At 39.5% G+C, this 28,000-nt stretch overlaps 2 protein-coding genes across 2 annotated transcripts; both read right to left on the reverse strand.

Annotated features, from left to right (window-relative positions):
- Positions 1 to 3: 3 nt before the first annotated feature.
- Positions 4 to 28,000, reverse strand: LOC139131207 (coiled-coil domain-containing protein 22 homolog). Its single transcript, XM_070697174.1, has 17 exons — positions 27,887 to 28,000; positions 13,494 to 13,665; positions 12,534 to 12,666; positions 11,866 to 11,999; positions 11,176 to 11,260; positions 9,840 to 10,009; positions 8,887 to 9,087; positions 8,373 to 8,438; positions 7,656 to 7,775; positions 6,924 to 7,043; positions 6,089 to 6,205; positions 4,942 to 5,043; positions 4,247 to 4,354; positions 3,716 to 3,811; positions 3,244 to 3,303; positions 2,907 to 2,981; positions 4 to 2,395 (listed from the first exon to the last, which is right to left on the reverse strand). Exons 1-17 carry the CDS (start codon positions 27,934 to 27,936, stop codon positions 2,279 to 2,281), a joined length of 1,926 nt encoding a protein of 641 aa, XP_070553275.1. The 5' UTR covers positions 27,937 to 28,000; the 3' UTR covers positions 4 to 2,278.
- LOC139131206 (uncharacterized) lies at positions 17,310 to 22,370 on the reverse strand. Its single transcript, XM_070697173.1, has 2 exons — positions 21,073 to 22,370; positions 17,310 to 19,501 (listed from the first exon to the last, which is right to left on the reverse strand). The coding sequence occupies exon 2, from the start codon at positions 19,447 to 19,449 to the stop codon at positions 18,715 to 18,717; it is 735 nt and encodes a 244-aa protein (XP_070553274.1). The 5' UTR covers positions 19,450 to 19,501; positions 21,073 to 22,370; the 3' UTR covers positions 17,310 to 18,714.

A 28,000-nucleotide genomic window follows, 5' to 3' on the forward strand; every position in this document is an offset into this window, starting at 1 on the left:
CACTGAACAAAATAATAGATGCACGGTAGTGTTTTATTGACACTCATACCATTGCACAAACTGGTAACTTACATGAGTTTTTACTTTACCTAATTGAGGCATAGATAAATGTCTTGTGTACAATCTCTGTATATTTGTGATGGTTTTGACTAATTTGCAGTAGCTGAAGCAATGTCATAGCTCACCAAACTCATTTTGCATTTCTATGAAGTCAAGAATTGTGTCTGTATTCAATGAATTACATTGTCATATATTTGAGCCTAAATATTGACATACAAATGAAATCACATAAAAAATCCCCGTTTTGCGGGTATTTTTAATTTTTGAATTTGAAAATGTTGCTAAGCAAATTGAATCCTTTGGTATCGTCCTTCAGAGCTGATCTGTCTTCAAACCCCTGTTCAGCTGTATCTTTTTTCATTTCACTTAATACCCAAAATAATATCCAACCTTCAGAAAGATATTTCCCTTACAATGCCATATTGTCTTTGAAAATGTCACTATTTCAATCCTGGGTGATGGATTTGGTGAATTAAATTCTGGTACACACATGTACATTTGCGGCGGCCATATTGGAGTGGCAATTCAAAAATTATTTAGCTGTTAAAAATCAAAGTTCTGCATTCATCTCATATGTTAGAAATACATATGAAACGTTCTGTGGGCACACTTCAGCAAGCATCTTTACATAAGTCACATTGACTTCACACCACCTTATCAAAATAATTGCAAAAAAGATACACCAAATGGGTTTTAAAATCTTGAGGAAAATAGTGCATTGACTGTCCCCTAAAAATAACTGTGAATATCTAATAAAAAAGCAAAGTTCTGTGAATGGCACCTTTATACAAGCATAGGACTTGTTATCAAATGGCTTGTTTTTAGCATTATTTGATAGACTTATATATTTCACAATGTGGACGAGTTTGCTATTGATGAAAAAATCTGAATAACTGTACCGGCAAAATATCAAAAATGTGATTTTCAAGTCATTTATAGCTTACAAAGTCAAAGTTTGAGTCCCGTGAAGGAGACTATTTGTCACAGAGTCCAGGTGTCAAATCGTCACATCAATAATCATTTCATCCTATAATCAGATTTAAAAATAGTCATAAACGTAAAATTTCAAAAGCGACATACATGTAAACCCTAAGAGATTACAAAGTATTGTGATGTTACATTCAGAGGAATTTCATTTGTTTCATCTCGAATGCAAGTACTTCAGATGATCTGATCTGCTTGTAAAGTAGTATGTGCAAGACTTGAACTTTTGCTCAAACTTACCTAAATGAAACTTTCAACAGTTCTCTTACCAAATCAAGAATAAAAAATCAGGGGTCACTTTGCAGCTAGGCAGTAAAGAAACAAATCCGCTGATGTTCACCAATATTTGAAATTCAAAATGGCTGCCATCCCTTTGTTAACTCTTTGGGGAAAAATTTGGATTTCAAGTTTTGAAAAACAGAAACAGTGATACTGTTTCTTACTCCTACAGCTTTACAATGAGTCCTCACGATTGGATGCTCAGTATTTCAACATACTTTTAAGAAGACGGAGCAACTTGACTGGCTTTCTTGAAAAACAACAGCAAAAAATTTTCTCAAAAGTTATAGTGATTGTCCCTTTGACACTCCTTCACCCTGCACTGTTGGCAAAAGGACATAAACAAAACAAGTAAACTGACTGTTTGTTGGACAGGCTCGTCAGAAAGCCATTGTGCTCTCTTTCCACAGTCAGGGTTACAGCACTGCTTTGCTGACTGACTCGACTATATAGCACTGCCCGGTTAGTCAAAACATCGGCACGTTACTTCCAAAGTGTAACAAATCCTTGCATATGTGGCAATTTCAATACAAACTTTATTCCCACAGGAAAAAGATTTTAAGTTGCTGCTGATGTGCAGCAGCTTGGAATTTAACGTCTGATTGTTTGATTTTAATTTATTTACAGAAGCTTAGGGAGTCTGAAACTAATGAAACTAAGGCCCTTCTGTAGCTGATTGGCCGACTGGAAATAAATCAATAATGACAATAATATTCAGCCTAAAATAACTTACAATTTTCCGAGATGCTGCACATCACCTAAAAAGTTGACTTGTTGTTAAATAAGTAATGTAAACACATAAACCTGTCCTGATGCAGAGAGAGATTTACTTGTGTGCTTGTGTCCAATGAAATACCGGTAATTTTGTATAACAGCTTGTTATTGTGAAGCGAAGCACACATTTTATTCTTGAAGTTGAAAAAGTACATGATATTTTGCTCCATCAATGCCTGTGCTACGCTTTTCCTTTCAACTTGGCCATCAGACTGTCGTTCTCTTTCTTCATTTGTTTGTAGTCGGCTGTAATCTTGGCCAGGTTGGCAGAGGTCTTCGAGTTGCTCTCACTGTCAATCTACAGAAACAAGATGAGCCATCAATCAAAAGTTTTTGCCTAGGTGATGCCAGAAATGGAAAATCCCCCCGGGAATTTAATTTCTGTAAATAATACTTACCATCAAGATGAGAAAGAACTATTTGCCTAATCGTTATGTAATAGAAATTCTATTATCTGAAATCCAAAGCAAGGCAAATGCATGACTTCTATACAAAAGCACCATTAATCGTTTGCCTGCTGTAATCTTTCCGACCAATATTTTAGGGCAATATTTTTACCAAATTTTATGAATTTTTCTGTAATTCTTTTGAAAATTTTGGAGCAAATGGATAGCACTTTACACAGACTCCAGTTTTAGGTCAAAATTTTGGGAAAAATCTGAAAAAAAATTTTTGGACCTGAAAAAATATTGTCTAGGTTATACTTTGTAAAGGTGACAAAATTGATTCTGGCACTAAAAGGGTTAAACTTGAGAAATAAAAATAATTTTACATCCATAAAATCCCATGAGCCTAGGGAGTCTATTCACCTGATCCTCTAAGTCTCTGATTTCTCTCTTGATACTTCCTGTTTCTTCAACAGTTTTCACCAGAAGACTGCAATTCTGGAAGAGAAACATAAACTTCAGAACAGACACAATACATGAAATGCCTATCACGGAAATGGCAGGTCATTTTTGAAAGACACAGATTTTTTTTCCACATGCAAGTACTCCTATGTAAATACTGACTGGAATTACAATATCCACCCAGGTGGGGTACAGAATGCTTTTTCCTGCTTTTATGGTCTGTGAGTGATGTGAAAAGCGATGATTCTGACAAGGGGCAGCTTAGTCTAGCTGGCTGATCATGACAGACTGACGTTACCTCATGCAGTGCTGCAAGGTATTTGTAAGCTTTCCTGACGGCCTCGTCCTTCTTTGCATCCTGAAATGTTGAGAAGAATTCATAACAACCATCCTTGGATTATCAGAACAAATGAATGGGAATTATCATTGGTGGCACACAGTCCTGAACCTCTACTTCTCTCTTTCTACCACACCCCTGGTTAACCTGTTCACCCCCAATTTCCTGTCAACAGGTCCACAATCCCCACTGACAACAAAGGGGTTTGGGTAAAACCATGTCAGTGAAAGGGTTAAACCTGCACCAAACATTACAGGATCACTCTCATGAAAGGTACAATGTACAATAGGGACAGACATTCGGCCTGTCAAATTTTCACAACCCTTTCTGATCTACTTCTTGTGCAGGGTTCATTTTGAAGCTCTTGGAGTATGTAAAGTTTTCACAAAATTGAAAAATATCCTCTTAAATTAACATCAGCTGTGGCACCTACCCTGAATATGAGTTCATCGGTGACTGTGAAAGTTCTGTCCAATTTACCAGTCAGCTGATTAATCTCTTTCTGTAGTGACTTGGTGTCTATAAGAATCTGAAAGTCAATAAAAACATACATATCAAAAATACCAGACATTGTTTCTATGATATGTTGTATTCAGTTACATGGACATGTCTGTCTAAAAGCAGTATTACATATCAAGAAGCTGCATTGCACTGTGATTGCAGTATTCAAATCGTTTGTTTGTGTGAAAAAAAAATTGCTTCACATAGATATACCGGTATGTATAGCAACATGATAACCAAGCCTATATGCTCAGTGCACTATGCAGAGCACAACAAGCACTAGGGTAATGCTATATGCTATGTGACCTTTGAACTATGTAGACTGACCAATAGAAGTCAGCTAAAGATTGTACGGAAGCAGTGCTAACAGAGTGACATGGGTTAGGACTTCCTCAGAACTCCTGTACTTCAAAACTAAAAGAGGTGCCAACTCCAAGCAATATGGCTACTTGTACCGACTAACCTTGTCAATGTCGTTTTTCTGTTTCCTAATGTTGGCGACGATTTCCAGAATCCTACGAGTGTACGCAGATCGGTTGACGTCCTTCGTCATTCGCTCATACTCGGACATCTAGTGTAAATATCAGAACAAAAACGAGTCATTGTAAATGACACAGTCCCCGCTTGTTTGATAAGTCCGGAAACCATTGACAGAAATCATGCAGAGAAATGAAAGTCGTCCAAGCACATCCAGGAAATGGTTGAGAAAGTGTTGACTTTGTATTGATGTGCACGTGCGCTGTTGATGTACCAAGTACAAATGAAATTATAGTTTAGCTAATTTTGTGCAAAAGTTGGGTAATATGGATGTGGCTATATGTTATGAGAGTGGGTACAAAAAAGTCACGACAAAATGGCCACTTTGCTTAACCATATAAGATTGTATTATCACAAATTTGACTGCCAAATTAGCTTTACTGTAACATTTTGAAATGTCTTGTGGCCATTGATGACGTAGCAACTGGGTAGTACAAGCCCTGCCTATGGACTGACAGTATACACATGTGACTATTGTCAGTCTCTGCTGATATTTTAAACCAGGTAACAGTGGTCCTCTGCCAAATACACTGGAAGAAAACACCACGCATAAACTCAGACACATACAGACACACAAACATACACACACACTCTGAGTCAGACATCACATAAACAACTCACCAATTGTTTAAGCAGTTCATCCTTTCCCCTTGCTTCATCAGCCACTGTCTTCATCTTCTCCCGGAATTCCTTGATTTCCTCTAGTTTCCTCTGGGACTCAGACTGGAAACGGAATAACAGAAAAGAGCCCAAAGTGATGTACTTGTAAGTGACACTATTCATGTCTGGACCAGCAATAGTGTGTAAGGTTTTGATGAATGTACAAATATTGATGCAAAATAAAAGACGCACGTATTCAAAGTCAGACCACAGGGGGCTGTCTACATGTCCGTCCCCAGGGGTGGGTAGGTGTTTCGTTGTATCGCTAATAAAGATATATTCTACCAACCTTTGGTGTTTCGGTCTTAACTTAGCACTGCCCTTGACAATCTTGCGTATACGTTTTATCAACATGCTGCGTCTATTATCTGATGAGTTTGAGTGCCTAATTAGCCAAAGTAATCAAGGGTAAATTACTAATCTGTGGACGCTCTCACCAGATTATCACCGGATTAAATTTGACAAAGTCAATAACGAACGCACCAGCAAGGTATAACTGAAGATTACCTTGCTGGTGCGTTCGTTATTGACTTTGTCAAATTTAATCCGGTGATAATCTGGTGAGAGCGTCCACAGATTAGTAATTTACCCTTGATTACTTTGGCTAATTAGGCACTCAAACTCATCAGATAATAGACGCAGCATGTTGATAAAACGTATACGCAAGATTGTCAAGGGCAGTGCTAAGTTAAGACCGAAACACCAAAGGTTGGTAGAATATATCTTTATTAGTGATACAACGAAACACCTACCCACCCCTGGGGACGGACATGTAGACAGCCCCTGTGGTCAGACCCATAATTCAGAGTCCTTACACTCAAGGCCCTACAAAATCAAAGACTTTTTGAGGTCCATAAACACCATTTTCAGGGTATCATTTTCACGATACATCAGTTTTACATATCGTTACACATTTCAAAGATACCATGACAGATCATTTTGTGACTTTCAAAAATCATGGGTGACATCAATTAGTCAGGACTCTCCAGAACTCAATTTCACTTCTGTGGACTGTACAAGAACTTTCCAGGAGACTTCTAAAATTCCTGGACTTTTCCAGGAGCGTATAGACATCTGATGACATCAAAATATTTGTGTGGATACTCACCACTTTCCCTTCATTTGCCTCACGGAGTTCTCTGTACTGATCTATCAATGGTGCTCTGTGCTTCTCCCACTGATTGGCCAGATTTACCAGCCTCTGAGCACTGGAATCAACCACAGCCTGGTAGATGGGATGTAGAAAATGTACATTTGACATATAAACCAGCAACTATGCACTGCTGATATGATTAGATCAACTACCATGTGACCAAAAGAAAATAGTTATTTCCCGTCAACATGCATCGCCTGAAAGCCTTTGAGTCCATCTTTTTGTCTCTGTTTCTATAAGGTAGAGATCAATGATGGAGAAAATGAGGCACTGAAGTTACAAGATACTGTGCTTTATACACACACTATCTTTTTCCCCTGCATTCAAACAACCAGAATTCAATAAACACATGAAAATTAATCAAATGTAATTTTAAGTGTATTTTTGGAAAACAGACTGACCAACAGCAATTAAAAAGAAAATGTTTTTATGTGTGTCAGGACCCAATTTTGGGAAGAACCCATGACCAGAAACTATTTCACCCAATGTTTTATGTTTGGTGATGGAAGCGACTGGCAGGCATGATAAACAAACAACCTACGTATACTGGTATTTTTATATTTCAATTGATTCATATTTGTGTCACTCCTGCTCATAAAATACAGAATGAATTTATGTGGAGGGAATATCATTTGGAGTGGGTCAATTCCATATCCTTGTAAACCCTATTAAATATCCACCTATCATCATACATCTCTTTTTGCTCTACTTAGGAATGTATCAAAACTATTCTTACAAAGGAACAACAAACCTATCCACCAACGGAACTGAAATCAAATTCCTCCGTTACCTGTAATTTTAAAATATTGTTCTCAGCGTCTGGAAGGAGATCTAGAGTTCTCTTCTTCACTTTGTAGGCATCTTCTTTTTCAGATTTTGATTTTCCTTGCGTTGATATTTGCTCTTCCATCTACAGCCATACATATAGAGTAGTGTAAGAGGGAAAAAACAAAGCTCACTATTCTGACTTTGGGACAGAGTGTACAGTAAACTCACATTGGGAATAAAATGAGATGACTAAACAGGTCATACTGAAATGAAAACCTTGATGATTAATCGAATTCATAAAACAAAGTAGGTTAAAATGTATTTTTCTAGCCACGTCACCATGTTTGGAGACTACTTGGTTTTGTGTCTTGTGCACTTTAACCATCAAGACACTGATTCCGGAGACACGATTCTACATCGCCCTTTACAAATAATTATGAAGTTGCTTTTGTTTTCACTTAATACTGTAAAATGGGAACGTATTTAGCTAGCATCCTATGTTAGCTAATTTAGTTATAAAGGTCAATTCACTCATTTAAACTTTCCCTTATATTTATTTCTGCTACGTTGTCTTTTCAGCTAAATTGAAAACCTGCTGACAGCAACGCAAATCCGAAAAATGCTGAAAAAAATCATGCAGCTATTCTGGTTGCAGCACAAATCTGGTGGGTAAAATGATCACTTAAAAATTAATTATGTTCCCTCTAAAGGGTGTTCACGCAGCCATGGATAATGAGTGGGCAGAATGACAAACCTGTTGAGAGGCAGCATTGAATTTTTTCATGTCAATTTCCATGGCTTCAATCTGAGACGCTAATTCATTCAACTTATCTCTCAGACCCTGTGCTTCCTCTTCTCGCTTCCTCTGAAGTTCCTGAAAGAAACAAAAAACACTGCACTCACAGGAAATTGCACGCAAATTTCTGTTTTTTCTGGCAAAGTTCAAACAACACACCCATCTACCCATATATCTAACAGTAAGGCATTACTTTCCTTTTTATTCTTTCCCTGTAAAGTTGTAATATTTGATTATTGACCAGGTCTACTAAAGTCAGGCTTGTCTCAATGAAATGTCAAAATTTGACAAGGAAAGTTTTTAAATTTTCAGCATCAGCTTCAGAAAAAAAGTGGGTCGAAAAATCGTTAGGTTAAATTTTATTGAGATGCAGGTTTACATGAACTGCTACATCTTGAGAGATACTATTTGATGTCTCTAGCAAGGATATCAGCCACTTGTGAGCAAATTAAAATGAGGAAAATATTATTGCTAGAAAGTGAATGGTTGATACTCAAAATCTGACAGGTGAAAAACCCGAAGTGAATTGAAGTTTTTTACGTGTAACAAGTTATATGGAGAAATTAAAAGAGTGATGGGTCATTGCCATGGACAAGGTAATAAATACAGATTGTAGATTTTAGCTACTGTACTCTCTATCAATGCTTGTGAATGTAGTATGAATGTGATACATACCTCTTCAGTGTCCACTTTTCCAGCTCCTTCCCCAATGCCCATCTGGGCAGCAGCTTTCTCATCGTCCTGTCAAAACGAAAGAAATAGTTTGTGAAATTGGGGGTACAGTATCTTAAAGTTGCTGCCAGTATTGGCAATTCACTGTTTGCAAGGGGCAAATATATTTGTTCACACTGCAATTTGGTAAGGGAGTTTGTTCTAGGAGTCTTCATGTCAATGGAAAAACAAATCTGACAAAACAACTTCTCGCTTGCATCTTGTCAATACAAGTGACTGGGCAAGATTATATCAGAGTTACCTGCACTGTGACACTATCCATGTAATGACTGTTTGCACTACATGTTTCAATAAGCATGACATCAGAACTGACCTGTGTTCTCTCCAACGAACACTTTTGGGTGAGCAGACTGTTGGTCTGCAATAGCAGTCCTGACAATGACACTCTATTTCCACATCACATGAGTATTTTTTGTTGTCTGAGATGAAAAAAAAGTGCTAGAATATTCTTCCTCACCTGTGTGAACTGCAACTTTTCAGCATGTGTAAACCTTGATCCTTTGGTTCTCCCGGCACCCTTTTCACTGATGGAATTCAACAGATCCGTTAGATCCATGGAGGAAGCGGCGGCATTTGCTGCCTCACTCTTCTGTATTCCTTGTCTCAGCTGCTCCGTGATTTTCTTCTGAAGTCTCTGTCGTTTCCTGGCCCTGTAGTCCTGAGACACAAAAATCACATTTTCATATACTAAACCTCAGAGATGTAGAAAATTTTGCTTACAGGTGGCAAATACAAAAGTACAGGTGGATACAAGCAGGGTATGTGTACATAAAGTTTGTGCAAAATTTCCTGATTTTTTATTAAATCTAAATTTTCACAGCCTGCAAATTTTAGCTGACAGCCAGTTGTTTTGCCGGCTGCTGGCTATTTTCTACATGCTTGAACCTTAATAGTATCAGCATAATATGTTGTGGCGTAGGAAGACATTACTACAACAATCTGTATACAGTATCAATGGGAAAAGGACGGCCGTGACGCAATGTGGCCACAGTTCACCAAACTGAGGAAACTTCCACTTGGCATCACAGCCTACTGACTTGCCCACGGTGCAAAGTGGAAAAGAAGGTGAAAACATGATATTGTGGTTCTGACAGAGTGCAGGTGTTTACTTAAAGCTTTTATTAAACAACTATGGTGCAGTCCCCATTGATTTTTCAATACTGGTTGGAACTATATAATGGACTGAACGGGTAACACACATCACAGAATCATTAACAATGTGTTTTGTTTGCAGATATCAAGTCTGAAATGTCCCTATTTTTACAGCATGTCTGAGAATATCTTAATTGATTCAACATTTTCAAGCCCAATCATGCAGGATAGACAAAAGTCTGCCTGCTCTGCATTTCTGTAAATTTCTTTTTTGAGCTGAAATTGTTTTCCCCAAAGTCTGACTATTTCTCCATGTACCTGTTCCGACAGTCTGGATGCCAGGCCCGACGAGTTCCACTCATTCTCCCATTCCTGTGCTGCGGTCACCGCTGCCGCATTGTATTCCAGAACTGATGCTGGCAGATCGTCAGAATGCGGTGGCTGGTCGCTGATTATTGGCAGATCTTTGGAATAATACTGCTTAACATCTGCAGTGGCAAGAAGAAGAGGAAATTCATGTACAGTACTGCATCCAATTTTCATACGTGTACAACTGACAGGCTTTGAATATACACTGCTACTAAACCGTCATGACTGTTATTTCTTCTCACCCTTTCACCACCATGGTTCGTCCCAGAGCCATTGTCATCAATGGTGATTGTGGACCTGTTCACAGGGAATCGGGGGGTGACCAGGTTGAATTTCTACTCTCTACAACATGGCCAGACTGTTATCTCAGCTGAGCCACACGAGAGAAACCAAGTCTAACATAAAGCACATGTTCTGAAACGTTGTCCATTTTATTCAATGGAGGAATTTTTAGCATTCAAACTTCATCAGGAGGATTATTGGAAATTGTAGCCAATTCTCCAGTACTAGTATAAATAGGATGAAAAAAAAAAGAAGAAAAAAATGAATGTAGAGTACAAATGCCACATAATGTGTTATCCCACATCAGGCAGATTCAACAGGGCTGTTCACGGTCACAGGTTTGTTACTACGTATAATTGCAAATGGGCGACATCAGACACTTTAGTTTGAAATTTTTTCAGAGTTACATGCGCGGCTGTTGTTGCAGCTTGTAATCTGACGCCCTGAATGCATCCTTCAGTTTTCATTGTAACATTAGCGGATCACCTAGCATTTTCATTGTTCTAAAACTCGTTATTTCCAAAAGTGTAATGTAAAATGTGGACAAACATTTATTTCTGCATATTAATGAGCAAACTATGGCATCATTTGCAAACAGCCCTATTTACCTGGCTGGTAGAAAAATCTGTGTTCACCTCTCGCGTTCATGTAAAAAGAAGGGGAAAAAACAACAAATCTGTCTACAAATGGCTACATATAAGTGTTGACAGTTTTGTTAGCGATGAGCTCGGCAAAAATTCAAAAGAGCACATAAACAATACACATCAGTACAGTCAAAGATACCCCCTGAGAAAATGGGTGTGGGTCTGATTGAATACACAGCCTGCGTTCATATACGCTTCACAAGTAATCTTGAAACTTTGTCAAAAATTAACATGGTGTTTCACTCGGATTAGAACTTTCGAATTTCAAAAAAGTATCATCTGATGTGTTTCACATCCTTCTGTGGTATCACTGAACTCAACACAGCAAATTCCGATGAGAAGACAATAGCATAACTGACCTTTGGGTATTTTCTTTGTAAGATCACCAACTCCATGAGGTACTGACAGGACACAGCTCTGGTATCCCCTCATACCAATCACGCCCTGTCAAAAACGGAAAAAAAATTCCTTAAAGGGCAAGTAACTGTAACTTTCGATCATTTTTTTTCATTATTTTTGTATGTCAACAGCAAATCATTGTTCAACACCCTAAAGCATGTTATAACGACCCCTATTTAGTTTGTCAACACAGCGTCTATGCGTGTAAAATGCAACGCAATTGTTCACATTTGAATTCTAGTCCAGACTAGAATTCCAATGTGGACAAGAACAACCAAGTTTACGCACGTACATGCTGAGTTGACAAGCTGAATACTGTGCACCTCATCATGCTTTTGGGGGATAGAACAACAAACTGTAGTCTCAGCCGATGGGCAAAACTTTCTGCTGTGAGGACACCTTTGTGCACTCTCCCATACGGTCATATTTCCTGATGTTGAAGAAAGCATGCTTAAATTAGTGTTATTATTTATTATTATCATTTATCGGGAAAAAAGCGCACTACACATTCATGTATATCACAGTGTGCTGTACATGACACACAAAAGAAGAAAATGATCATAGAACAACGGCAGATTGATAGAATAAGCACAGAGCAGTTCGACATAATGATGAACTGCAACATTATAGTTGAGAAAATCATGCCATACCTCGCGATTCCATTGCTTCTGTTTAACACCCCTCCAACAGACACCTCTACTTTTACAATATGAAGGTGTCCAAGTGCCTTTCAACTGTCTGGAGATTTCAGATGCTATGCCCCTCTGCAACAGTGCTGATGTGGCTGCCAGGCAAAAAAGGGGCAAATATATATAAAAAAAATACATAAACAGAAGGAAAAGTTAAAAATTCAGGACTCCTCATGAAAAACAGAGTACAATCTTTGTTGAATTACTTCTAATGCAAAAAGAGTGTGAGTACTGAGTCTTTACTCATAGCATGACTTATATTTATTTTGAGCCCTGCATTGGTCATCTTGTTCGGAGCTTCATAAATGATATTATAAACATTGTACTTAGTGTACAACATACTTCGTCTTTCACTGCAATGCCTGCTTGATTTTGTCCAATAGCATGAATTATGCAGAATCTGTATGGTGAAAAGTGCATCAGAATTCAATACCACAAACATCCACAGTCCTTCAGCCTGTGACCAGGGGTCCCCTACCAGTTGTGTCGGCCCCTTCCCCTGCACCCAAAAAGTAAATTCCTCACTATAGATACCGAGCATACTTTGTTAACCTTAATTTTTTTCACCTGGCCAGACAAAGTGCAGTGCAGCAGCTTCTCTCATGAAATCACCGTATGAAATCACCTACCTAGGGGTTCATCGGCACCCTCAGAACTGTCTCTGGGTAGCTTTTCAATCAGAAATAGCAAGAGCTTTCTTATTTCAGTCTCACTGGAGTAGAGAAATGTTTGGTATCCTATTTCTCCTGTGTAGCCAATTTCCTATGGATAATACAACATATGTTATCCTTAAATAACTATATTCGATGAAAGCATTTATTCCTCGGAAAATACATACTGTCTCCCTTTACATTCAGTATTTAGCAATAATGCTTAAAAGTTGTGCAAGCATTGGTACATATTTTATTGCATAAACAGTTTGGAAAGACAGAATGAACTTTTGGCTCCAATAGCAGTTATAACCAAAAAAATATTCTTCCAAGCAGGCGTTACATATATTTTATATTAATTGTACCTACTCAAACATCTGCATAAAGGTATCATGTTCGGCACACATTCAAAAAGTAACATAACATATAAACAGACACTGATATGATATACAGCGCATATGAGCCCTGCTGTGGTGTTTTCATGGCAGCTGCCCCTTTCAGCCTAGCTAGAAGTCAACCATACTGTTACAACTTTTCTATTAGTGCAGTATAAGGGGCCGATTAGTATTAATTTATGCAAATTATATTAATGAGCATTGTTTAGGTATTGAAATTTTATGCTAATGTGTCTTTATCAATATGGAATATTCATCTGCCCCGATTGTACATTATATACAACTTTTGGTGAATTTTAAAACTTTCACAGCACACCCATATGAAAAGGCCCCTGCAATAGGTACCTAGAACTGTGATTTTAATTTTTTTCACCCCGTCGCTGGTAACAACAAAATGTAGCGCTGCAGCTTCTCTCATGAAATTTAAATAATGAGCTGTGATGACTTATTTAGTAATTCAGAGTGGTTTCATAGAGAAAGCCTTGGTCACGGAGTGCCAGCGGTCAGAATATGTAAGCACGCATTAGCAAGCAGTTTCACTTACCGTACAGGCGTTGGCTAATGCTGTGCCGACGCGGAACTTGGCAGACATTCCAGGAGGCAAGGTGGGAGAGATGTCTGTTCTCTCTGTAATCACACGCAGACATTTTGCTGCAGCTTCCACGATCAGTTCCGTTGAGAACTTCTTCAAACTGTCAACTTCGTCCGGCAAGTCACTATTTACGAATCAGGATTGAGAGCACAAATAACCTTATTCATCGATTACACTGGTGTGAAACTCTCTCTAGCCAGCAGATGACATCGATGTCAAACTCAAGTTCAAATGTGGAACACGTTATAATTTGTGAAATAGCATACATCTTAACATCACAAAAATGTTGACATTCAGAGGTGAGTTACAATGTATAAATCATAGGCATTTGTCCATGTCTCACTAACATAACATCAGAGGCTCAGGTGAAAACATAGCTTGAAATTGTCTTCATTCACTAAACTTATGGTGTTGACCCAAGCAATTCCAACATGATATTGTGGCATTTATAATCTGGCTGACGACATTGACCACTAACAGATATAATGATTCACAAATAAGTAAGGACAAACTCTAAATAAGTTACATAAACACAATCCGGAACTTTTACTACTCTGCTAGATAGATAAGTTATCTGATGCTATACTTCTTTCTAAATGAACAATTACTATGTGCAGTGGCTGTTTGAATGTGTTCAGTTTCTTTGCTGCAGGTAACATAGTCACATATCTGGATATTTTCAACTGGCCACATACTGTTCAACCATATGAAAGAATGTTAGCTTAATGTGAAAGGGACAGTTCTCAATCTTTGTTAGTTCTTGTTGGGATTGAGTATTAACATGGTGTCAGTTGCTCTGTTTTCCACTGAAATTTTTATCAAGTTAGTCCATTTGCTTATACATAAAGCTGATACAAGACCTCCCTCTTAACAGCTGGTAGCCTTACAAATTTTACCTGGTTCCCCATGACATCAATGCAATTCTTTCAGGGGACGACAGAAATGACAGAGGGGTTCCCATACTGTTAATCTATCTTCCTACACCTTAACAGAAACACAAACATAGAACACAAAGCATCCCTTGATGTCAGATGTTAATTTATTGATAAAGTTGTAAATCTGATTCAATATCTTTGCAATAACAACTTTTGTACAACTCCCGATGGAACAACACTGAACAGTATGCAGTGGACTGCCTTCAACTTTGTCTACAGATTCTGTGATAGTGTGACACCGCATGTATTCCGGCTCTTCTTTTTTTCATAGTTGAGATGAAACCTCGGCAATGTAATCCTTCCGAAGAGACAAATGATGGCTGAGATGACAAGAGCAAAGAGTTCATGATTTCCTTCAGGCAGGTCAATTGCCTACATGTTTGATGATCTTTTTGGTGATCCAAATTTGGCGACGTTATACCACAGTCTCCAAAGCACATTACTTACACCATGGGCCTGCAAGCGAGATTACATGACCTCGAAATCGCGGTCTACATTCGGCAAAGCTCGCAAGATCAGAAATGATATTGGGTCGCCATTTGGGACTGTGGTTCATGCAAGACATATCTTGCATTGAACGTATCTGATGGCGAGCCACTTGGGCGCGCCCTTGACCATGCATCGCTGGCAAACTAACGGTTTGGGACATAATAAGAGCAAAATTATTTTCAGTCTGTGAGCGGTTGAGTTAATAATAGGGTAGGTATAGATCAGAATTGAGTTGATTTCGGCCGAAAGTAGTTGGGACGGTAACAGGTCAACTCGACCCCGCGTCAACTCGACCCCGGTGAACTCGATCTCGTACCCAAGTCAACTGGACCCCGAATCCAAGTCAACTGGACCTGAAATATAACTTGCCCTGTCAATTTCAGCATTTATTTGGCACTGGTCAGTTTCACTCTGAAGATGCCATTTTGGACATGATGCCGGAACATAATGTGAACGCGAATAAAAAATCAAAGCGTTCGTTGTACACACATATGCAAATATATTCGTATTCTATTGTTTTCATGCATACACCTACTGAGCCTAGGTGAATGGAGGCACTTCTACATGTACCTCTATGGCCTGTCCGTAACCCGTCAACCTGCCTTCCCTAGTTCCCTAATCAGCATTTACCAGGTCAAAGGTTATTTTATTTGTTTACGCATGTAGCCTTTGGTTGCTGACTAGGAATTCATAGTCGCGATGAACTCAGAAGTCTAAGTACTAGATTGCACCCTGCAGACTGCCATAGACAAAACCGCTGGTAGCTCCTCGGAAATACGGCGCGCAGTTTCTCCGCTGAAAACAGCCGATTTTGAATCCAAAACTTGAATTGATCTTCTTTTTCGAGCACACCCACCTTGCCTCGCGATGTAGCACTCTGTAATTAACATTATTTCTAACCACCACTCAGCTATGTACAATCTATGATGATCATTTTCTGTTGACAAAATAATTTTCTTTTTCTCTCTTCAGAATTTTTACATATTTCACAATTTTCTCCTGTTCCACTCCTCTCAGAACGTCGACTTTCGAAGTTCGATATTGCGCAATGCACAGCCCTGCCATGCAGAGCTACATGTGCATGATTGTACGGTACAAACAAAATCTGACAAGGGGAATATTACGACCAACGCTAATTTTACATTCCGACTTGAAAATCATGGTTTCCTAATTTATCTTTTTTTCTTTCCGACAGGTTCCATTCATTCTGAATGTTTGAAATACGTGATTGTGTGGTGATTTACATTCAACATTAGGGAACTGAGCACTTTTTGTAACGTTCTTCTTAATTTTCATCTGACAACGGTCACCGGGTAATAGCAGATGAATGAAATGTGTCACTCACACTCAGTTGTTGTTCGATACACGGCGCGGCGGTGGCATGGCCGCTGTAAGCATTCGATGCATTGATCTCAGTCACTTGACTTTTTATCTGGTGCATTCAGAATAACTGTATCGAAGACAATCGGCCAATTCAATTAAAGGTTGTTCATATCAACCTCTCCAATTGTGTCGAGCAGTGTTCTCTCGAAAATTGAATGACGATAAAATGACATGATGCATAATAACTAAACCAACAAACCTAATTTATGTAATTTATGGTTATAAACGCAGTCCACTCCTTATTAATAAAACACGATCCAAAATGTTTAACATCAAGAAGTTGCATCGTTTTACATCCATGATAGCACCTGTTGTCCTCATGATCTAGATATGTGACCACTGTAATGGATACATTTTTAATGTATTTCAAAGAAACGGTTTGCAAAGTGTGCCTTAACTGTAAAAGTAACGGTATATCTCTTTTTTGGAGGATGTAGCGGCCCTGAAAAGGGCCATTTTGTATGTGTACGATGCCGTACAGACAGTCTTGTTTTAGCCACGGTCCGAGGAACTGTGGTCTGCCACGAACCTGTGCTGATACTGAGAAGAATGAAAAGTGGTGTCTGAACTTGTGGGATGGTTCGAATATATGGAATTTTGATTGAATATTGCATTGATAGCGAATTATTGGTACCTTCGCCAAATCAAGTCCCTGAAAATGCAGCCGAAATTACGGAACTGTTGATGTGAAATTTAGACACTGAGATTATAACAAATTAGACAATTTTACGGAATTACGAAACTTTTGACGATAATTTAGACAATTAGATTATAAAAATCTCTAATGGTGTATAACAGTTTATTGGTATATTGGCACTCTCATTTGGTAACATTTTTAAAACACATTTTTTTAATGCCAACGGTCGATATTTGACGTGGCGACTGCGTGCAGATTGCGAGATATCGATAAAAACATGGCTTCCATACAGTAAAATTTTGAATTCCGGTGGCCCACCTAAATTCAGCTTCCGAACATCAAACGTTCCACACTGGGGCCATTGTCAACTAAGCTATGGCGTACGAATCTACACTGACGCTGCTGTACGCCACAGTACCACTTGCGTCGGTGATCGGTCATGCCCCGTGGGAGAAAGCTGAGTCTTACTGACTTGGCGAAAAAACGAAAACAATTTTTGCTGATTCCACCAGAATTCGCATAGGTGACTAGCACAGTTACGTGCTGTTGATACATAGCGGCCGCCGCGTGGTATGCATAGACGCATACCACGCGCACGGCGAACCACACGTACTGTGTGGCAGACGACAAAATGTAGTCATCGGAGGCGGCTAATATTTAACACGTAAAAACTGATGTTTTATGTGGTGTTGGTTAAAAATATAATACAACTGATTTAGAATAATGAAAACGACAAAAACTAAGCAGAATTTAAGAAAAAACTTACCTGAGGTAAAGGCATAATGCTGTATATAAAGTCTTTGCAGTGGGAAGTAAATTCATTGCGTCGTTCGAACTTATTATGGACTCCCTAGAATATCGTCAATCAGCACAACAACAAACCTTCGGGGGATTTCGGGTCAAAATCAGAAACGATCGTAAAACTTCGGGATGTGAAAAATACGCTCGGGAAATGACATGTTTGTATTGATATCTCGCGATCCGCGCGCAGTCGCCACGTCAAATATCGACCGTTGGCATTAAAAAAATGTGTTTTAAAAATGTTACCAAGTGGGAGTGCCTCTTTACTGGTAATGTCGCCAAATAATGTATCTGAAAATGCAACCGAAATTACGAAACCATTGACCCGAAATTACGAAACCGTTGACATGAAATTTAGACTAGTGGAATATAAAAATCTCTATCAGGATATAACAATTTATTGGTACTTTCGCCAAATAAAGTGCCTGAAAATGCAGCAAAAATAACGAAAATGTTTGCGTGAAATTTAGTAGTTATGTTTGTTTGCCGAAATGACTGACAAATATTCCATATAAATGAGTTGACCCAACAACCACCTCCATTACCTTTCAGACCTCACGTAATCGTGACTAGACCGATGGATTGTTCAGCTTGCTGCAGGCCTTCAACAGTTTCTTTGCTGAGATCTCCTTCTTGCTGTATTGGTCCCACAAGCTGAAGAGATGGCAATTGATGCTAGCGTATTTCTTCCTCTGGTAGCAGCTTAACTTTCCATCTTTCACCAACTTCGGATGCATTGTGGTCAGGCGGGCTTCTTGGTACAGTAGTGGCACTAGAAGGTAGAACTGAAGTTTGCTCCAACCAGCTTTGCCATTGATTCGTCTGTGCCAGCCTTCAACGTCGTTGTGTGTGCGGATGCTCATGAGGTAAACACTCCATGCAGACGGGGGCCAGACGCTGCCTTCAATCCAAGTCGAATGAATGTATGCTACCAGTGGTTGTGTGTCAGGCGCACTTTTTCTTCTCGGCGATTAAAGGCATCTGGGATGTGTTCGTGTGGCAGGAACGGCAAGGCCATAAGTCTCTTATGGGTCGCCCCATTTTCCATAAAGGCAACTTGGAGGCCAAGCTGCTGCACCTTGTGCCAGACTGCCTGTGTCCAATGGAAGCAGCAGTCCTGCAGGGTCTTCTCTGGAAAAAGCACATGAACCGCCCCCCACAAACCAGCCTCAAAGTCCATAACCAATTTCCGCAGCCTTGTGGTTGATATAGATCTCCATGTTGTCTTTTTATTCTTATCTGTCTTTGCCTGGTACACGTAACCGTTGCTGTCAACAAGCAAAGGTTTTCCATGTTGAGAGGCACCTTCGATCACCTCATAGGTTATGACATGGTCTTCATGGTTGGGCAGTGAGCTAGGCAAACAATCTTCAGCAAGAGAATCTTCCAGCAGAGGATGGGGTTGGTCGAAGTGAATGTCATTGGAGAAATCAACGGAAGAAAGGGAGCATGGTTGTGCACGGTCTCTGGAGGCATCAAAGACGGGCACTTCTTCCAGTTCTGAATCGATAGGAGGTGAGGAAGGAGACAGACGGCTGCTTTCGGTGATAGGTCGATCAAAACAAATGCTATCTTCTTCACAAGGAGGAGGAGCGTTGACTAATGACGAGATGGAGCAACGTGAACAACGCCAGGTGAAGTCCTCAAGTTCATCTCTAACCATTCTACGATATTGAATGTGGTCGATACCGGAGTTACAGAGTTGATGTTGCCAACTGAAATACAAACGACATCGACATTACTAACGACACAGAGACTTAGAGAAATATTTAATTTAAATTCGATGCGATTTTCAAAATTGTTTTTTTTCGTTATCACCCATGGCACTTTGCGGCCAGTTCATTTCTAATTTAGGTATTCCATAGAACAAGTTTTCAAACCCTTGTGAGGATGGTACTTTGCGGCCAATCAGTATTTCATTCGTCAACATCATCGTAAATGCTAGTTATCTTAGAAATATGCCTATTTTCATTTATGTTAGGTAACTCTGTGCAGTGTGTTTTTAACCTTTCAAAACTGCAAGTTCTAAATACTAAACTGAAGTTGGTTTTCCCGAGTAGGAATATCGATGTGAACCGCTAGTTGTGCAATGTTAACTGCAAATTGAAATTAGAAATTAGAAATTGGCACCAAGTGACCAACTGAGGGAGCCTCCATATTTTACAGTGGTGTCAGCGGAAATCATGGGGTTTAGTTTTACGAAACGGCTGGAGTCAGACATTACAAAACACGGTTGGGGGTTATTCTACATAAGCTTTTTGTGGAACTGTGGCAGTGACAACAAAATTGAATGAAATTTAAAACCAACTTTGTGGTTTAAAAAGATAGGAAATGAGTACATGGATATAACTGCAGCAGTTGTCTGTAAAACTGTGGCAGTTTACAAACTTTCTGTAAATAGAGCTGCAGTTTTGAAACTAACACGAACAGTAAAACGGTATATTCACTTCTGGATATGACACTTTAGCCTACGATTAATCGTTTGACTCTGACGAGTTACTTTCAATGTCAAGTTCATGGTGTATCACATTGAAATATTCGATTTTCTTGCGTGCATAAAACAGAACACGTCGCTCAAGAACAACTACTACATGCGCAATATTGCGCAATATTGCTAGTGAACACTGGTAAACATCAATTTAAAGCCGATTCCACAAAAAAAATTTTCTCTTTCTAAAGCTAATCGAGTCTGGCCCATCTCTAAAATATTACATTGCATAACATAACTTCATTCAGAAATACTGGTGCAAAACATTTTGGATATGAACACTTGTTTCGAATTCACGGTGACTTCTTCCTTTATAAACCATTTTTTTAATTTCTTGCGGATAAACTCACCAACTTAAATTTATTGCCTGAAGTACATATACTCTACCAAAGATGTTATTCACGCTAATTTTCAACATAATGACCAAAGGTCATCATGTTATTGTGATGGGTTGAGTTGGTACAGATATTCAGATTGTGTTCAAGGTTCTGATTCATAAAAATGGAGTTAAACGGAGTAGCGGTTAGATAGTTTTGGGAAATTGCTAAACCCCCTTTTTAACTAATTGACTTGACTGAAAATATGACAACACAGAAAAAAGCAAGTTAATTGCAATGTATCATAATTGCGTACATGGGACAGAAGGGACAGTGCACTGTCGCTTCTGTTCCATGTATGTAATTATGACACACCGCAATTATTACAATTGATGCAGTCTCTATGGTATCTCCATGCGCAGACAACCACCAAAAGTTTTGCTGTTTGTTTGCGCATAGACTTTAAAGAAATGACACATACCTTGAGAATTCATCACAGCAGAGGCCATGTTGATGGGTTGAAACAACTTTCTCACATACCACACAGAAAGCTTGGTCCTTCTAGGATGTTGAATGAGCCATTATGCAGGAATTTCAACACAGCGATGAATCAAACTCGAAGCAAGCAGGAACAGCAGTACAGAGGCTCCGAGCAGTAGTCGTGAGCAGTCTAAGCTGAACTCAGGAGTAAGGAACTTTTCATCATGTTACTGCTTTTAAATTTAAAGCAATTTTTAGCATAAATTAAAATTAAACAATCACTTTCTTTACGCGAGCGTATGACCCCCTTCATTGACACGTCTACCATTGTTATCCCTCTGTCTTATCAAAGGTTGGGCTGAGATTGACCACCTTCATTGACACCTTAATTGCGCTATCTTTTTCGGCAATTTTTAGCATGTAAATTACAATTAAACAATCGCTTTCCTTACGGGAGCGTGACCGCCTTCATTGACACTTCTACAATTGTAATCCTCTAGCTTATCACAGGTTGACATTGACACCATAATTGCGCTATCTTTTTCAGCATTTTCGACAAGGTGACCGCCTTCATTAACACAAGGGTAGTGATACCCCAGTGATCGAAATAATCGGTGGCAATGGTGGCATTTGCCACCAAAAACTGTCAATCTGCCACCAACATTTTTTCTGGTGGTATTTTTCTGCCACTAAATTTTGGGTCATCTTGTCATCGATCCTACAGCTTGAATGAAGGAACACTAGTCTGAAGGAACACGCGTTGTATGACGGCGGAAAAACTCATTAGCCAAAAAAAACATAGGGCCAAAGTCCCTGAAGCTACTATAGACATGGATACAAAATTAAGTATTTCCTTACTGTATGAAATTATCTCACTAAGGTCATCCTACGGACAAGTAAACTAAATATTAAAGCTGTCTGACCAGCGGTTTTGAAAGAACAAGCAACTCAACAGTTGACAGAGCTCTGTTGAGTTATGTAGAGAATAACCTTTTGTGACACATGTATTGATGAAGAAGGTGGATATCTTTGATTAACATTGTGAGTTCTGTTTAATAAGTTGAGACTGTACATACTCAGAGAAAGCACACTGAAGAGACAAAGGTTTGAAACTTAAGAAGTTCAAGGTCATCAAAAGCATTATAAGGAATCATGTTACACTTTCATTGCACTGTTTACACAGATTGCATAATTGCTATAAATAGCACATGAGGAATCTTTATACAGCCCAGCTTTACCATAAAAACCCTATCACTTTGACCACTCTTTTAATTGACCACTCTATTTTTTTCCTCAAAAAGTAATTTTATTTTATCTTACCAAGTCAACCATAATGGAAATTAGAACTTTCTCTATCTCTATCTCTATCTCTATTGACTATTTTGAGCAATTTCTTTTAGATAACATACAGGGCACAATAAATGACGGTTCAGAATATATCAAAGTTGGGATTCAGGAAAGTTGCCTTTACATGTTTTAATCCTCCAAGATGGTAAGCATTTCACTATGAACTGTCAAAAAAAGTTGAACTTTCTGATAATTCTACACTAAAATTATTTTGGCTTTGATGATTTCCTAATTAATTCAATTATTTAAAATCATATTAATTATTTTTTTCTGGGTGAATTGATAGGGTTTATACAGTACAAGAATTACATACAATGTAAGTCAAATTTTGACCAAAATGATAAAAAAATTCCTTAAAAATACAGATTTGCATATTTCATCACAATTTGAACAAATCTAAGTTGGGTTACCCCTAGGGACCTGTATACCAAATAACAAAGCTGTCTGACCAGCGGTTATGAAGAAGAAGATTTTTAACCAAAAACACCTTTTTTGGCATTAATTTGCCTATTTTCAACAATATCAAAAAATTAAAAAAAATAGTTTCTCAAAATCATATTTTTCATCTACACAACAAATATCAAATCAGTAAGTACTGCGGTTCTCAAGATATTTGAGTGGACGGACGCCTCACAAACGGACATACATACATACATACATACATACATACAGACTGACGACGGACGCCGGACGGATACCCATCCCAATAGCTTCTATAGACTATAGTCTATAGTAGCTAAAAACCCAAACTAATTGCGACATTTTGGCATGAATGAAAACACAGCGTGAATCCAAACTTGTGATTGGCTAATCTCCATATCGATGACAGCAGCTTTTGTACGCTGGACATGTTGTTGCCCTCTGTGATAGCCGCATATGCAGTCATACGAAACAAGATACCGTACAAGCATGTTGTGACATTTTGAAAACAAAGCCAAACTGCAGCCTGCATGAATTAAATAACAATAAATACTTGCAATTCATTAGCCAGTACAGGGCTCAAAAATTCCTATCGCCCAACGCCCGTGGCTAGTGAATTTTGCGTTCGGGCAAGTAAAATCAATATGCTTCTCGGGGTCCTACTAATTACTGCCCGTGACTGCCCGTAGCTGCCCGAGAACTGCCCGAGGACTGCCCGAGGAGCAAGTAGGCCAAATTTCGCCCATTTTAACACTAAGCCAATAGGTTGAACTTAAATCATGCCCAGCCAACCAAAAATATCATTGATTTGATGTTTTCTGTAGCGGTTTTAAAACCCGAAACACGCCGGGCTTTCGACGAGAAAGACGTCCCCATCTTGCTTTTGAGATCATACCATTCAGTGCAAGGGGTGGTAGGCTGTCAGGCTGTACGCGCTCGGCGAGGTTATTGTGCCACCTCTAGGACTGAATGGTATGATCTTACTGTCAAGCCTGCAACGTCCTTCAGGCCCGGCGTCTTCCGTGTTCCAAAACTGCCGGAAAAAACATCAGGTTAACGCCAAATCAATGATATTTTTGGTTGGCTGGGCATGATATAAACTGAACCTATTGGCCAAGCGTTAAAATGGACGAAATTTAGCCCACTTTTTCCTCAGGCAGTGCTCGGGCAGTCCTCAGGCAGCTACGGGCAGTCACGGGCAGTAATTAGTAGGACCGCTTCTCGTCCGATGGGCAAGTGCACCAGCGGTTGAATTAACTAATTACTAAGCTCTGGACAATTCAAGCTTGAAAACGTATTTCATTAGGTCTGTACACGCCTACAATCATTGTAAGTCCTTCAACTCTCAAAAGTTTTTTTTCTGAAAACCCTTGAAAATCCGCCAGACATCGCAAAATAATCGTTCTTGCTGTTGTAAAACACAAAAAGTCGTAAAAATACAGTTTTGCGACATGTTCTCTCCGACGACACGAGGTACTGTTTTGTATGTGTGCCGTAAAGTGGTATGCTCTTGACAGTGGTTGCCATTCTCTTTGTGCAAGTGCAGCATGAGTCGTATGACAGTCGATCGGCTTCACGCGATAGTGTAATTGCACCCTGTGCTTGGTAAATGGATGTAAACTTATTCGAAGCCATGGATCTCGGCAATGCTTACTGTTCAACGTAAATCAACACCCAGATGAAAAAGTACAAGTTTACATCGTAGTCGAAACGGGCTCAGTCAACCAAGGAGGCCACATATTGCAGCTACGTAGTGCGTGAGATGCAGACAGTTTCAAATTACGTGACCTTGGTTGTTAGGGATCGGCTCTCAGTTACAGAAAACAAATCTGCACTGAAGAGTAACGAAAACGAAACTTTAATCTGCTCTCTTGACGAATACATTTATCAAAATAAAACTTTGAAAGACGGCTGTGCTCAGTGAGTAAACATGTAAACAAAAGGGTTGCAGATGTACATGTGCGTATGCATTGGCAGATAAACACTAGCAGAGCAGTTGTTTGTGATCTCAGCTTGATAATAAAGAGCAGCAGCCATGCACATTGTAAATCACACAATCTTATTACTCTTATGCAAAGATTTTAATTTGGATTAGGTTGTGGAAAAATTCCAATTCAAAGATGTTTTCTAGATGGCCAAATCTACAGAAAAAAACTAAAGTATCCTCACATTACTTCTGCGACATTTCAGATTTGGTAATAGTCCTTCATTTAACAAGAATGTAGTTCATGTTTGAATCTGTTTTTTCCTCTTTGAATTCACTTCATATGGCCAAACTCTTGCTTTCTGTTCAAATTACTAGTACAGTTACTGGAAATTTAGGGCAAGTAATTTTTCCTGTCGGGCAAGTAAAAATGAAATTCACGTGTCCCACGGTTGGTAAGTTTGAAATTTTTTTTTCGAGGCCTGCAGTATGGGTTGATTTTTTGTGACGTGTACTCACCATATTTTCAAGAATTATAAATTAGAATGAGTATGTGGCAATGACAAAATGTTGTAGTATACCGATCACAAACTGCCACCAGATTTTTCATAATTGCCACCTGATTTTAAATCCGGTGGCAAACTTTTGCCACAAGAAATAAAAAAGTATTTCTATCCCTGTACCCCTTTACTTTACCGAGGTTTGGGAGAAAATGACTGCCTTCAACGACACGGTCGACCGTTGCAGTTTTGGTAAACCATTTTTACGCGCTTGGTGGAAGTTGGAAGGACCGTAAATAAACCAAGCGCCTTTATTCACACACCACCGACACGCAACACTTAATCAAATCTCTGTTTTTGTAAGATGACATTTCTTACAAATGGACTGTCAACAGTGTTTTTGAAAACTATTCATGACAGGTTGGTTGCTCTGGCTAATATTGGTTAGGTTGGTGTGAAATGTAGGGTCCTAGCTGAGCTGTGGAAACGCAGCTATCTGTGGCGGGGAGGGGGGGCATGCGTCTACGCGGGTCATCAAAAGGTAAACCCCGCCACGGGCAGCGGACTCCGACTTAGTTATATGCTAATATGAACGACATGTGTTCAGACGTGAATAGAGAGAGGACCGGTCAGAGTGAAAATCTTGAGTAGCCCTTGAAAAATCAGCCGAAATATGTAAACAAACCAGAGATTTTGATAACAAAGTATATGTAAGGAATGAGCAATAATCAGAGTTCAGGCAGGTATAGGTCATTTTATGGAATTACGCTCATTTTTGTTTATTTTGCCATTCAAAGTTGGGTCGTCGTAATTGACCCATTTTCGCCACGAGGCGGCCCGGGCCGCAGCTATCCATGGCGGGGTTAACCTTTTGATGACCCGCATAGACATACGCTACCTCGCCACAGACAGCTGCGTTTCAACAGCTAGGAGGGTCCCTGCCCTACGAAAAGATCTTGGCAAACGAAGTTGGTTATGTTGTGATGGGCGGTACATAACAACAGAACTGATTTTCCTACTTGGATAAACTTGTATATTTATGGCAGAGCCACCCATTCGGATTGGTGCTCATGCTACACTGAAAATGACTTCAGCCTTCTGCATATGTAGGCAATGTAACTTTACCAATCCCACACTCGACGAGTAACCATGCTTTAATAGGATTATCTTTACTTATCCTTTATTGCTAAACAACACACTCAGAGAGTGTGTTTCTTTCTTTCTACATCCATGATCTGTGACAGGCCGCACATAATAATGGTTCATTTCCAACATCAAAGTGGGCACAGCGTTTTAGCGCAGTATTGAACAGGGACCTTCAGTTCTGCCGCCAAATCAAAGTGTTAAAAGGTGTAAGCTTGGGACAAGGTGTAGATGTTTGGCGCATAGCGTTATGAAGAGCTTTAATGATATGACATCATGCAGCCTCACACACTACATGAGTGCGCAGGCGGCGGGCGATGACCACTTGCACAATCGTACGTTTCCAACGTTCACCTTGACTCATTTTATGCACAACACACATCATTTCATGCTGCAAATGAATATTTTTTTATTCAAAGCCTTTGTATTTAGCGACACACCAACCATGAAGTTTACAAAAAAATTGCGCAGTGACGCCCTCAGACTGCTCTAGAAAGCATAAAAGTGAAGTGACATTGTCAATTGCAGGATTTTATTGTAAATCTTCACCCAAACTGCCGTTCAACTATTTACTTTCATCGCACAGGCAAATAGGCTTAAATGAACGTTAAATAGAAAGGCTTATGTCTGTCCAAAAATGTGCTCGAGGGAGCCCGCGCGGCCCGTCAATATATCAGCCGTTATTCTAATCATTGTTCATGAATATTCAGATCAAGGGCTTCAGCGTAAGCGTCGCGGTGCGTTGTCGTAGTCAGATAGTTGTGTCGTACAAGCGTGGGATAGAGTAAGTACGTCAATGAAGATTCGTACATACAGAGAGACGGAATAACTCTCAAAATAGGTGGATAATAATCACACATGATATGAAGAGATAAACTGTCTTGGAGGTAGTGTTGCTCAGGGTCCGGGGTCCAGTTGACTTGGGTACGGGGTCCAGTTGACTTGGGGTCGAGTTGACTCGGGTCCAGTCGGTTTGGGGTCGAGTTTTCCAGAAACCGTTTTTTCTATGGCAGTAAGCAGGGCTGTGTTGGGAGGCCATATAACGCCGGGAACACACAGTATCGTACGCTGGGCTAGGTGTGCAGTTTGAACCTTACTAATGAGGGGAGGGGCCATCGTCTGCCGCAATAATAGGTATCAGATTGTGCATCGCTCATGTGTCATCTGAATGCACAATCGTGAATAGGGGGTAGAATAGAATTGCAGCCGCCATACGAGAACTCAGATTATCTCTATTTCAAGAACCATACAAAATCACAAGTCACTCTGCAGTAACTGAGTAAGGCCCCAGTGTCAGTGACACTGATAGCGAGTGTTCTGTGAATGACAACGAAGCTGTACACAACTGAACGGGCTGCTCTGACTGCCATCGGCCGGTTCGCTCTAAATACCACATTCTATAATGAGAAAATATTTGTAAACAAGCCGCTTCGCTCTACAGAGCGTTTAAAAAACGCTACACGCAAAATGAACTCTCTTACCAGCCGATTTGCCGCAACGTGTGCACGATAATGTTATCCACCTCTTCCATCTTGATTTTCTCATGTGACACCAGGTTCGTTTGTTTCCACTCGCCATCCACACTTTTCGCGAGT

Source organism: Ptychodera flava, chromosome 4 (genome assembly GCF_041260155.1).
Source record: "Ptychodera flava strain L36383 chromosome 4, AS_Pfla_20210202, whole genome shotgun sequence".
NCBI lineage: Eukaryota > Metazoa > Hemichordata > Enteropneusta > Ptychoderidae > Ptychodera > Ptychodera flava.